The sequence below is a fragment of the Chiloscyllium punctatum genome, chromosome 33, assembly GCF_047496795.1.
Source record: "Chiloscyllium punctatum isolate Juve2018m chromosome 33, sChiPun1.3, whole genome shotgun sequence".
In the NCBI taxonomy this organism is placed as follows: Eukaryota; Metazoa; Chordata; class Chondrichthyes; order Orectolobiformes; family Hemiscylliidae; genus Chiloscyllium; species Chiloscyllium punctatum.
The window spans coordinates 11813254-11826164 of NC_092771.1; the positions used below are offsets into that span (position 1 = coordinate 11813254).

Consider the following 12911-nt stretch of genomic DNA (forward strand, 5'->3'; position numbering starts at 1 on the left):
GCATGAAATAATATTGAAAGCTTTCTGTATCTTCACTACCAAAGGAATGCAATGTACAATGTAAGGAGTGACTAACCACAAGTGTGCCATTCTGTCTCCTTCTTTCAAATTCGTAGCTAAGTAGACAATAGCGTGACTGTTCTGGATGTTGAGAGCTGGAGATAAAGACTTATTGCGAAACAAGAACACTTTCACTCTTTAAGCTCCAACAGCAATGAATGATACACCCTCATGCAGCTCTGAAACTCCTTTCAAAAAGCTAGAATACAATTGAGCTGGGAAAGAAGGCCTGTTACTTAGCCAGTGCACTCCACATTGGACATCTCAGTTAAAATCGATGCATTAAAATTTAGTATATGCTGGTCTCTGGACCTGAACCTCAAAACCTCATAAAAAATGTAACTTTAGCTATGTCGACAACTGTGTTCCCTCCATGTCAAATCTCCCAAGATGCTTTACAGTATCATTATCGGACCGAGACTAACACAGGAGACAAAGAAAGTGGTTTTAGAGTTGATCACTAAAGCCTGGTATAAGAGTTAGGTTTCCCTATCTGAGGCAAGGGAAAGGCAAAGAGGAACAGGGAGAGAACTCTAGTTAAAGAGGAACACAGAGGAGGAGAGAGTTATAGAGTCATACAGCATGGAAGTAGATCCTTTGGTCCAACTCGTCCATGTCGATTTCCTAAACCAATCTAGTCCCATTTGTAAGTTTGAAGCAAGTGTTTGGTGTGCTTTCCTTTATTGATTAAGCATTGAGTATAGGAGTTAGAAGGTCATGTTGCAGCTGTACAGGTTCGGCCACTTTTGGAGTATTGCGTGCAGTTCTGGTCTCCTTCTTATTGGGAGGATGTTTAGATTAGATTAGATTACTTACAGTGTGGAAACAGGCCCTTCGGCCCAACAAGTCCACACCGCCCCGCCGAAGCGTACCCACCCATACCCCTACATCTACATCGACCCCATACCTAACACTACGGGCAATTTAGCATGGTCAATTCACCTGACCTGCACATCTTTGGACTGTGGGAGGAAACCGGAGCACCCGGAGGAAACCCACGCAGACACAGGGAGAACGTGCAAGCTCCACACAGTTAGTCGCCTGAGGCGGGATATGAACCCGGGTCTCCGGCACTGTGAGGCAGCAGTGCTAACCACTGTGCCACCGTGCCGCCCACGGTTCAGAAAATATTTACAAGGATGTTGCCAAGGTTGGGGGATTTGAGCTATAGGGAGAGGCTGAATAGGCTGGGGCTGTTTTCCCTGGAGTGTTGGAGGCAGAGGAGTGACGTTATAAAGGTTTATAAAATCATGAAGGATATGGATAGGATAAATAGACAAGGTCTTTTCTCTGGGGTGGGGGAGTTCAGAACTAGAGGGCATAGTTTTAGGGTGAGAGGGGAAAGATATAAAAGGGACCTAAAGGGCATTTAAAATACACCTGGATGGGTATATGAATAGGAAGGGTTTAGAAGGATCTGGGCTAAGTGCAGACAAATGGGACTATATTAGGTTAAGATATGTGGTCAGCATGGACAAATTGGACCAAAGGTCTGTTTCTGTGCTGTACATCTCTATGACTCTACGACCCGAAGGGAAATCATACAACGTACCTCATACTAATCTATATTTTAACTCCACCATCACCCCTTCCCCCTTAGTGTGGTAATCTTTGTAATTTGAGTTAAGTGTGCCATGAGCCTTCCCACTAATCCCCTTTGTGAACCACAGCCACGTATTGTGATTTTAGCCAAGTGTAATAGGGTGTATGTGACTGTTACATCAGTTAAATTAGAGGCTGATGTTCACGATAAGCTTCATGTGTTAGTTGCCAGTTTCCACTTGGTGTTGAGGTGGGAGTTATGATCTCACCATTTATGGAACTGATCATTTTCATCTGAAGCATTATACGGTAGGTATATTTTTTGGAAAATCTTTCGGGTACTTGGAACATGGCACTTCCTCCCTTAGTTCTGAGTCAATGATGATTTTTTATGAAAGTGAAACAGCCACATTCGTCAGCTGAGTTACATGGATGTCAATGTTTTGTTTTTGAAAAAGAAACTTCTTTTGATATTCAAATCAGAGTGAGAAACAATTGACACTGTCAAAGGTGGTTAGGGATGGGCAGCAAGTGCAATCTTTGCCAGTGATGTTCATTGATGCAACTACGATTTGCATATCATGAACAAGAAATACATTCTTTTGGAATATTGCATGCAATTCTGGTTTCCTTTCTGTCTGAAGGATGTTGTGAAACCTGAAAGAGTTTAGAAAAGATTTACAAGGACGTTGCCAGGGTTGGAGGATTTGAGCTAAAGGGACAAATTGAATAGGCTGGGGCTGTTTTCCCTGGAGTGTCGGAGGCTGAGGGGTGACCTTATAGAGGTTTATAAATCATGAAGGGCATGGATAAGGTGAATAGCCAAGGTCTTTTCCATGGGGCTGGGGTGTCCAGAACTAGAAAGCATAGGTTTAGGGTGAGAGGGGAAAGATATAAAAGAAATCTAAGGGGCGACGTTTTCACACAGAGGGTGGTATGTGTATGGAATGAGCTGCCAAAGGAAGTGGTGGAGGCTGGCACAATTGCAATGTTTAAAAGGCATTTGGATAGGTACAAGATTAGGAAGGGTTTGGTGGGATATGGGACACGTGCTGGCAGGTGGGAATAGATTGGGTTGGGATATCTGGTTGGCATGGTTGAGTTGGACTGAAAATCTGTCTGTGAAACCTTCAAAATCCCAATTATTCAGCTCCATTGAATGCTGTAGGTTTCTAGGGAATGAATGGGAAGTTTTACTTAAAGTCTTGGAACCTATCTTCATTACATGCACTGATTATAGGTACACTTTGTGTCAAATAGAATGAATGATCACTGAAACACGTTGACAACCTATGACAGATACAAGGTATATGCTGCAACCCTGTTGACTTAGTGGAGCAATGTGCTTTATATCATGGTAATTATAAATTTCATAGCCACACATTGACAGTGCTTCTGAATCTGGAGGAATAGAGTTGTTATCAAAATAAAGAGGCAAGGTTCACAGACAATACATCACTCTGAAGAATAAGCACTTCACCACACGATGTTATCAAACAGCACAGAAACAAACTGTTTGTCCAATTGTGCCTGTACAAGTAGTCCTTGATTAATATTGCCCTGTTTCAGATTATTTCACTGGAATATTGTTTCTTTGTGGGCCTGTTGCTTTGAGTAATATTGAGTAAAGTACTAAGTCACATGCTGCGCTTCACTGCATCATCCCACTTCAGAGTCATCTGATCTCATTGACAACCCTTAAGTTATTTCGAGGTCTGAGTGGTCAAAGGAGATGTATTGGTAATGTCTTAGAATCTTTACAGCAAGGAAAGAGGCTCTTTGGCCTATCATGTTAAATTATCAAATATTCATCTATTCTAATCCAAATTGCCAGCTCTTAATCCCTAGCCTTATAAGCTGTGTTCATCTAAATAGCTTTTTAATGTTTTGTGGATTCCTGCCTCTATCACTCTTTCAGGCAGTGAGTTCCAGATAGCCACAAATCTTGAGTGAATAGCATGTGAAATGAACATCCTGAGGAAATGGTGGATGTGAGTACACTTGCAACATTTAAAAGACATTTGGATAAGTACATGGATAGGAAACGTTTGGAGGGATATGGGCCAGGAGCAGGCAGGTGGGAATAATTTAGTTTGGGATTATGATCAGCATGGACTGATTGGACAAAAGGGTCTGTTTCCGTGCTATATGACTATGACTCTGAATGAACATTACTTTTCCTCAAATCCCCTGTCATTTTCCTGCTTCTTACCCTAAAGCTGTGCCCATCAGTTATTGGTCTCTCTACTAATGGGAAAAGTTTCTGCTTTCCACCCTGTCTATGCCCCACAAAATGTTGTACACCTCAATCGGATTACTCCTCAGCCATCTTTACTCTGAGGAAAACAGCCCCAGTCGAGCTATTCTCTCTTCATAGCTAAACTGCTTCAAACCAGGCAACATCCTGGTGAATCTAACCTCCATCCCCTTCAGTGCAATCACATTCTCCTTGTAGTGAATCTGCACACAGTACTTCAGCTGTAGCCGAAATAACATTGTAAACAGCTCCATCATAACCTCCTGCCTCTTGTATTCAATGCAATAACTAACAAGAGCAAGTATCCCATGTCACTGGACTGGTAGTGTCGAGGATCCTGCACAGTTGAGGCCTGTCTTGTCCTTATCTGACAGCCATATACTGTCAGCACTCATTGTCTGGTACATAATAGGGTCAACAGCAGTTCCGTTTGAGGACAGAGGATTGTGAGCTGTTAAGACAGGTGACAAAGCAGGGATCCTGATGTGAGAGTTCAGAGAGTTAAAGTATTGTTTGATTTTGTGCGTCTGATACCCATTCTCTGCATTAATCAACCTTGGGTGAAAACAAAAATTGCTGGAGAAACTCAGCAGGAATGGCAGCATCTGTGGAGAGAGAAACAGAATTAACATTTTGAATCTGGAGAATGAAAACCAAGATTTGGAGATGCCGGGTGTTGGACTGGGGTGTACAAAGTCCAAAATCACACAACACCAGGTTATAGTCCAACAGGTTAAATTGGAAGTACAGTAGCTTTCGGAGGTAGTCCTCCTTATAAGACCATAAGACCATAAGACATAGGAGTGGAAGTAAGGCCATTCGGCCCATCGAGTCCACTCCGCCATTCAATCATGGCTGATGCGCATTTCAGCTCCACTTGCCAGCGTTCTCCCCGTAGCCCTTAATTCCTCTAGACAACAAGAACCTATCAATCTCGGCCTTGAAGACATTTAGCGTCCCGGCTTCCACTGCACTCCGTGGCAATGAATTCCACAGGCCCACCACTCTCTGGCTGAAGAAATGTCTCCGCATTTCTGTTCTGAAATGACCCCCTCTAATTCTAAGGCTGTGTCCACGGGTCCTAGTCTCCTCGCCTAACAGAAACAATTTTCTAGCATCCACCTTTTCAAAGCCATGTATTATTTTGTACGTCTCTATTAGATCTCCCCTTAATCTTCTAAACTCCAACGAATACAATCCCAGTATCCTCAGCCGTTCCTCATATGCTAGACCTGTCATTCCAGGGATCATCCGTGTGAATCTCCGCTGGACACGTTCCAGTGCCAGTATGTCCTTCCTGAGGTGTGGGGACCAAAACTGGACACAGTACTCCAAATGGGGCCTAACCAGAGCTTTATAAAGTCTTAGTAGTACATCTCTGCTTTTATATTCCAACCCTCTTGAGATAAGAGACAACATTGCATTCGCTTTCTTAATCACAGACTCAACCTGCATGTTTACCTTTAGAGAATCCTCGACTAGCACTCCCAGATCCCTTTGTGCTTTGGCTTTATTAAGTTTCTCACCATTTAGAAAGTAGTCCATTCCTATATTCTTTTTGCCAAAGTGCAAGACCTCGCACTTGCTCATGTTAAATTCCATCAGCCATTTCCTGGACCACTCTCCCAACCTGTCTAGATCCTTCTGTAGCCTCCCCACTTCCTCAGTACTACCTGCCTGTCGACCTAACTTTGTATCATCGGCAAACTTCGCTAGAATGCCCCCGGTTCCCTCATCCAAATCATTAATATATAATGCGAACAGCTGTGGCCCCAGCACCGAACCCTGCGGGACACCGCTCGTCACCGGCTGCCATTCTGAAAAAGAACCTTTTATCCCAACTCTCTGCCTTCTGTTAGATAGCCAATCCTCAATCCATCCCAGCAGCTCACCTCGAACACCATGGGCCCTCACCTTGCTCAGCAGTCTCCCGTGTGGCACCTTATCAAAGGCCTTTTGAAAGTCTAGATAGACCACATCCACTGGGTTCCCCTGGTCTAACCTACTTGTTACCTCTTCAAAAAATTCCAACAGGTTTGTCAGGCATGACCTCCCTTTACTAAATCCATGTTGACTTGTTCTAATCAGACTCTGCTCTTCCAAGAATTTAGAAACCTCATCCTTAATGATGGATTCTAGAATTTTACCAACAACCGAGGTTAAGCTGATTGGCCTATAATTTTCCATCTTTTGCCTTGATCCTTTCTTGAACAAGGGGGTTACTACAGCCATCTTCCAATCATCCGGGACCTTTCCTGACTCCAGTGACTCTTGAAAGATCTCAACCAATGCCTCTGCTATTTCCTCAGCAACCTCTCTCAGAACTCTAGGGTGTATCCCATCGGGGCCAGGAGATTTATCAATTTTAAGACTTTTTAACTTTTCTAGCACTATCTCTTTCGTAATGGCAACCATACTCAACTCAGCCCCGTGACACCCTTTAATTTTTGGGATATTACTCATGTCTTCCACTGTGAAAACTGACGCAAAGTACTTGTTAAGTTCTCCTGCTATTTCCTTATCTCCCATCACTAGGCTCCCTGCATCAGTTTGAAGTGGCCCAATGTCTACTTTTGCCTGTCGTTTGTTTCTTATGTACTGAAAGAAACTTTTACTATTATTTCTAATATTACTGGCTAGCCTACCTTCATATTTGATCCTCTCATTTCTTATTACACTCTTTGTTATCCTCTGTTTGCTTTTGTATCCTTCCCAATCTTCTGATTTCCCACTGTTCTTAGCCACTTTATAGGATCTCTCTTTTTCTTTAATACATTTCCTGACTTCCTTTGTCAGCCAAGGTTGTCTAATCCCTCCCCGGTTAATCTTTCTTTTCTTGGGAATGAACCTCTGTACAGTGTTGTACCTTCATCAGGTAGTTGTGGAGGACACAATTGTAAGGCACAGAATTTATAGCAAAAGTTTACAGTGTGATGTAACTGAAATTATACATTGAAAAATACCTTGATTGTCTGTTGAGTCTTTTATCTGTTCCAATACCATGATAGTTTCACTTCTTTCATGTGTAAATCACAAAACCTTTTTTTAAAAGTTGCATTCTTAGGTTAACTGTAACAATTGGTATTAGCTAGATAATATATTGAAGGTGTTAGACCCCTGTGTTCTCTGTCTATGCCATGATGTTTAGATTGATTCTAATCTAAAAAGTTAGACAACAGAGTTTTGCATGAATTCATGCAGTTTTTGAGCAAAGTACAATGTAACTCTACAAGTACAAATTCACCCCACAAAATATATGTATATGTGTACATGTGTGTGTGTTTGGGCTGGGGGGTTGTGAGTGTGAGAGAGAGTGTATATTTGTGTGTATGTGAGTGTAGAGTGTCTTAAGTCTGTGAGGGGGTGCATGTGTGGGTTTGGGAGTCTGTGTGTGTGTGTCTGGGGTGGGGAGTTGTGAGCTCCATACAACCCTGTCATGGTAGGCACTGCAAGATGTGTCAGAGTGTGGACATGGATACCACCATTACACGTGGGGGACACCTCCCACCATGTACGTGGCAGGTACTCGTGACTCAGCCAATCTTATCTTATACGTTGCAGGCAAGGATGCCTGGAGGCATGGTACATTGGGGAAACTGAGCAAAGGCTACGGCAACGGGTGAATGGGCACCGCACAGCAATCAACAGACAGGAGTTCCTTCACAGCTGGGGAACACTTCAGTGGTCCAGGTCATTCAGCCTCGGACCTTCGGGTGACCATCCTCCAAGGTGGACTTCAGGACAGGCAGCAGAGAAAAGAGGTCGAGTAGAGGCTGATAGCTAAGTTCCATACCCACAGGGAGGGCCTCAACCGGGACCTTGGGTTCATGTCATACTACAGGTGACCACCATTGCACTATACACACAGACACACAAATACACAGACAGTCGCACACAGTCTTACAGACACATACACTCCCACCCTCACACATGCATCCTCTCAGAGACTTAGATCACTCTACACGCACGCACACACATATACACTCTCTCTCACAGACACTCACAACCCCTCACCCCAGACACACACACACACTCCCACACTCACACATGCACTCCCTCACAGACTCTACACTCACATACACACAACTATACACTCTCTCTCACACTCACAACCCCCCCAATCCAGGGACACGCGCCCACACACACACAAAATGAACCACATGCACACATATACATATACGTTTGTGGAGTGAATTTGCACTTGCAGAGTTACATTGTACTTTGCTCAAAAACTGCATGAATTCATGTAAAACTCTGTTATCTCACTTTTTAGGTTAGAATCAATCTAAACACCATGGCATAGACAGAGAACACAGGGGGCTAACAACTTCAACATATTGATTTCGCTGCTCTTTGGATGCTGCCTGAACTGCTGTGCTCTTCCAGCACCACTAATCCAGTATTTGGTTTTCAGCATCTGCAGTCATTGTTTTTACCTAACTTCAACATATTGTCTAGCTAACACCAATTGCGATAGTTAATCTGAGAATGCAACTTTTAAAAAAAGGTTTTATGATTTACACATGAAAGAAGTGAAACTATCATGGTATTCAAACAGATGAAAGACTCAACAGATAAGGTATTTTTCAATGTATAATTTCAGTTACATCACACTGTAAATTTTTGGTATAAATTCTGTGCCTTACAATTGTGTCCTCCACAACTACCTGATGAAGGAGTGGTGCTCTGAAAGCTACTGTGCTTCCAGTTAAACCTGTTGGATTATAACCTGGTGTTGAATGTAAATCAAGTTAAACAATACTGACCAAATGAATGAAAATCCGCAAATTCTTAATGGTTATTTTTCAGTCAATGAATATACAAAAAACATACAAATTAGCCGCATGGGAAGACCACTGTGCCCCTTAAGCCTTCTATTTCATTCAATGGGATTGTGGCTGATCAAGTTACTCCACTTTTTTTTCTCGCCCTGATAATGTTTCCAAGTATATTACATCTTCAGAAAGTTAATTCTGCTTTCTCTCCAGAGGTGCTGCCAAACCTGCTGTGTTTCTGCAGCAATTTCTGTTTTTGTTTTAAGTTTCGAGCACCCACAGTTCTGTGGTTTATTGTAGTTAACCTTGGGTATGGATCCTAGAAAAACAGATAAATAATATTGCAGACAATCAGCAAGACATATGAGAGTAGAGATTTTAAGCCATTCAAAACTAAGCTCCTCTGCCAATAGAAAATGCTGTATTATCTGCACGTCTTCTACGATATAAAGCACAGAATTGATAATAGCTCATGAAGTGCAGGAAGAGGTCAAGTGGGCTGGTATTAAGTGGTCCAGAGTATGATATTACTAGAGATGTTCACAGGTTTGGTTGGGTTCTGGGTAAAAAGATACCAAGGTGAGATTAAGAGCAGAGGCAGGAATTCTTAATGAGGAAGGGTCACCGGATCCAAAACGTTAACTCTGATTTCTCTCAGCAGATGCTGCCAGATCTGCTGAGCTTTTCCAACATTGTCAGTGTTTGCTTTGAATTTACACCATCCGCAGTTTATCGGTTTTTGTTTAGGGATTCGTACTGGATCACTTTGGCGGTGTTCTCACTCGGGATGTGGGTATTGTTGGCTGAGCCAGCATTTATTGTCTGTCCCTAGCTGCCCTTGAGACCGTGGGAGTGAGCTGCTTTCTTGAATCACTGCAATCCATGTGCTGTAGGTCGACCCAATGACCCAATGACTTGTCAGGGAGGGGAGTCAAGAACGAACCATTGTTTAGGGAAAATATTACAAGCCTTTAACTTCCTCCTTGTTTACACTGCAACAGTTCACCCCCACCTTGGGGTCTCAAACCTTGCTTTGTTCCCACCTATAGCTTTCAATGACTTGTGCTGAAAGGAATTTAATTTCGAAAGATGGGGCCGTTAAGAGTGATGAGGTCATTAAAGCAGAGCTTTACTGGAAAAGGAAACCACATTCCTTCAATAGGGGACTCAGAGCCCTCTAATCCCGGAGTTTCCATTCTAAAGACAGTTCCTTTATCTCGTGGTCCTCTCAGGTTCCCTGAGGCATGTCAACAAAACAAATGCTGGAGATTGATTTACAGCCAGTGTTTGAAGCAAGTGTGTAGGGTGAAATTGTTCATAATCGAGGTTAAATGAGTTTCTGCACAGTTCCCTGATGTTTCCTGTGGAATGTGCACTGTACACTCCTCCCGACGTGACAAGGTAGTACACACATCTTTCTTTTATATGTCATCAGTCTCAAGATATCCCTCCGTGCTTTGCAGCCTAGTGTAGTACACTCTGAGAGATAGGACCTTGTGTTTAATGCTATGCTTTTCTATCCTGGAAATATATAGGTTCCTTGAGCATGCCTCAGGTATCTGTGCAATTTTTAGAAGATGTACTAAGTTTTTCAAGATCCACTGATCTTGTGATATATTTGGAAATGTTATTGGGGCAAGACCGGAATATGGAGTGATTAGATCAGTCACAATCTCATTGAATGGAATAGAAAGTTTGAGGGAGGGTCGAGTGGCCCACTCATGTTCTTTGTGTGTCCATCTACTGAAAAACAATCATTAAGGATTTGCACATTTTCATTCATTTGTTCAGTAGTGTTTAACTTGGTTTTCATTTCACTTTACAATATACGGTGGATGAGGAGCAGAAAGAGATGGTTGAGTGGTATTCTACAGAATTGTACAATAAAGCATGCTGTAGGGTTCCCTACCAAAAGGGGTTTTGAAGGCCCGTGGTTTGCCATCTCTTCTGAACATTGCAACCTCAAACATTACAATCGCCACCAGGACAGAACCTCACTGGTCCTCACCTACCATCCCACCAACCTCCAGATACACCATATCATCCTTCGTCATTTCCGCCACCTCCAAACAGACCCCACCACCCAGGATATCAGCATTCCAGAAAGACTACTCCCTACCTCGTCAGGTCCACACCCCCCACCAACCCAACCTCCACTCCCGGCACCTTCCCCTGCAACTGGAAGAAATGCAAAACTTGCACCCACACCAGCCCCCTCACTTCCCTCCAAGGCCCCAAGGGATCCTTCCATATCCATCACAAATTCACCTGCACCTCCACACACATCATTTACTGTATCCACTGCACCTGCACCCGATGTGGCCTCCTCTACATTGGGGAGACAGGCCACCTACTTGCGGAATGTTTCAGAGAACACCTCTGGGACACCCGCACCAACCAACCCAACCGCCCTGTGGCTGAGCACTTTAATTCCCCCTCCCACTCCGCCAAGGACATGCAGGTCCTTGGCCTCCTCCATCGCCAAACCATGGCAACACGACGCCTGGAGGAAGAGCGCCTCATCTTCTGCCTCGGAACCCTCCAACCACAAGGGATGAATGCAGATTTCTCCAGCTTCCTCATTTCCCCTCCCCCCACCTTTTCTCAGTCCCAACCCTCGGACTCAACACCACCTTCTTCTTCCCGACCTCTCCGCCCCCACCCCCTCTCCGGCCTATCATCCTCACCTTAACCTCCTTCCACCTATTGCATTCCCAACGCCCCTCCCCCAGTCCCTCCTCCTTACCTTTTATCTTAGCCTGCTTGGCAAACCTTCCTCATTCCTGAAGAAGGGCTTATACCCGAAACGTCGATTCTCCTTCTCCTTGGATACTGCCTGACCTGCTGCGCTTTTCCAGCAACACATTTGTCAGCTTTATACATCTCAGACATGCCTCCTCTCTGTCTCTCTTTGCTCCAAGGAAAACAGCCCCATTCTATCCAATTTTAAGATATCTGTAGTCATAACAGTGGATTATCCATTCGGTTTGTTTGGTACGTTGCATGTTTGGTAGGGGCTAATGATGGAGTGAGTTACTGCAGTGCATCTTGTGCACAGTACACACAACTGCCACTGTGCATCAGTGGTGGAGGGTGTTATAGCTGGTCCTCAGGCAATGGTCCCTAATTTGCTATGATTCCACTTGGCAAACCTCAATTGGTAACACTGCCACGCATGGAGGGATAAACGTGCTCCCCTTCTTTCTTCAACCACTCCCTCAGTTGATTCCAACAAGGTTAATTTTAAAAAAGATCCTTTTCCCCAGTCAAAATATATTTATGTTTTCAAAGGAACCAATTCAACCAGGCTTCTTTAGTTTAAAGATGAGTGGGTTTATTAATTATTATGTATGAGAAAACGATAATACGATATGATCGCAAGCAGGCAGATTAAAATTCAGAGGAAAGTCCAAAGAAAAGTAAATAAAAGATGTACGAATCAACCTTTGGTTAGCCCATAATAATTAAGTAATGAAACAATGTGACTATGGAAAAAAAATCCCTGAACAAACGGCGGATGTTGTAAATCAGAAGCAAAACACAGAAGTTGCTGGGAAAGCTCAGCAGGTCTGGCAGCATCTGTGGAGAGAAATCAGAGTTAACGTTTCGGATCGAGTGATGTTGTGAAGAAGGGTCACCGGACCTGAAACATCAACTCTGATTTCTCTCCACAGATACTATCAGACTGCAGAACTGTTCCAGCAGTTTCAGGTTTTGCTTGTGAATGTGACTATTGAGTTGGTTGATTCTGGTCATGCTAACTTAGGCAGTTAAGTAGTTACCTGGAAATTCTTGGACCATCTATTAGCTGAAAGGAGAATATCCATTTTCCCTCAACAGTGGGTTTCCGACAATGAGAACTATCAGAGGTATCTTGTGGAAGTTTACAATCATGTCTTTTCACAGCACACTTTAGCACAGTGGAACATGAACCACAAGCTGCCACACTAGCATGGCAGCTCTCTAGCACAGAGAATCGTGATTGCAATTGGACTTTATCCATCTTTCTTGTTTATTCTTGCAAGGGTAAATCCAAACATGTTATTCACCAGAACCACCTTTCTTTCAACTCTTTTCATGTCTGCAGTCTGCAACATATCGCACAGGAGGTCACAATTCAGGTTTTTGAATGGCATCTCTCCCATTGGAGTGTTGCTATCTGAAATTCCCTTAACATTCTCAACATTCCATGATTCCTCTTAGAATTCTTGGTAACTACTCATATATTTCTGACAGCCATTGAATTTACATTCTCAACTATCTTTTGGCTTGTAGGT

The 12911-nt window shown here is 43.4% G+C and overlaps 1 protein-coding gene across 1 annotated transcript in view; it reads left to right on the forward strand.

The window, feature by feature from the left end:
• Positions 1-9925: 9925 nt before the first annotated feature.
• Positions 9926-12911, forward strand: part of LOC140458588 (sorbitol dehydrogenase-like) — a 67476-nt gene continuing 64490 nt past the window's right edge. The window contains exon 1 of the mRNA XM_072553345.1: positions 9926-10035. Coding sequence (XP_072409446.1) covers positions 10003-10035 — 33 coding nt within the window. The 5' untranslated portion in view covers positions 9926-10002. The remainder of the gene's footprint in view (positions 10036-12911) is intronic.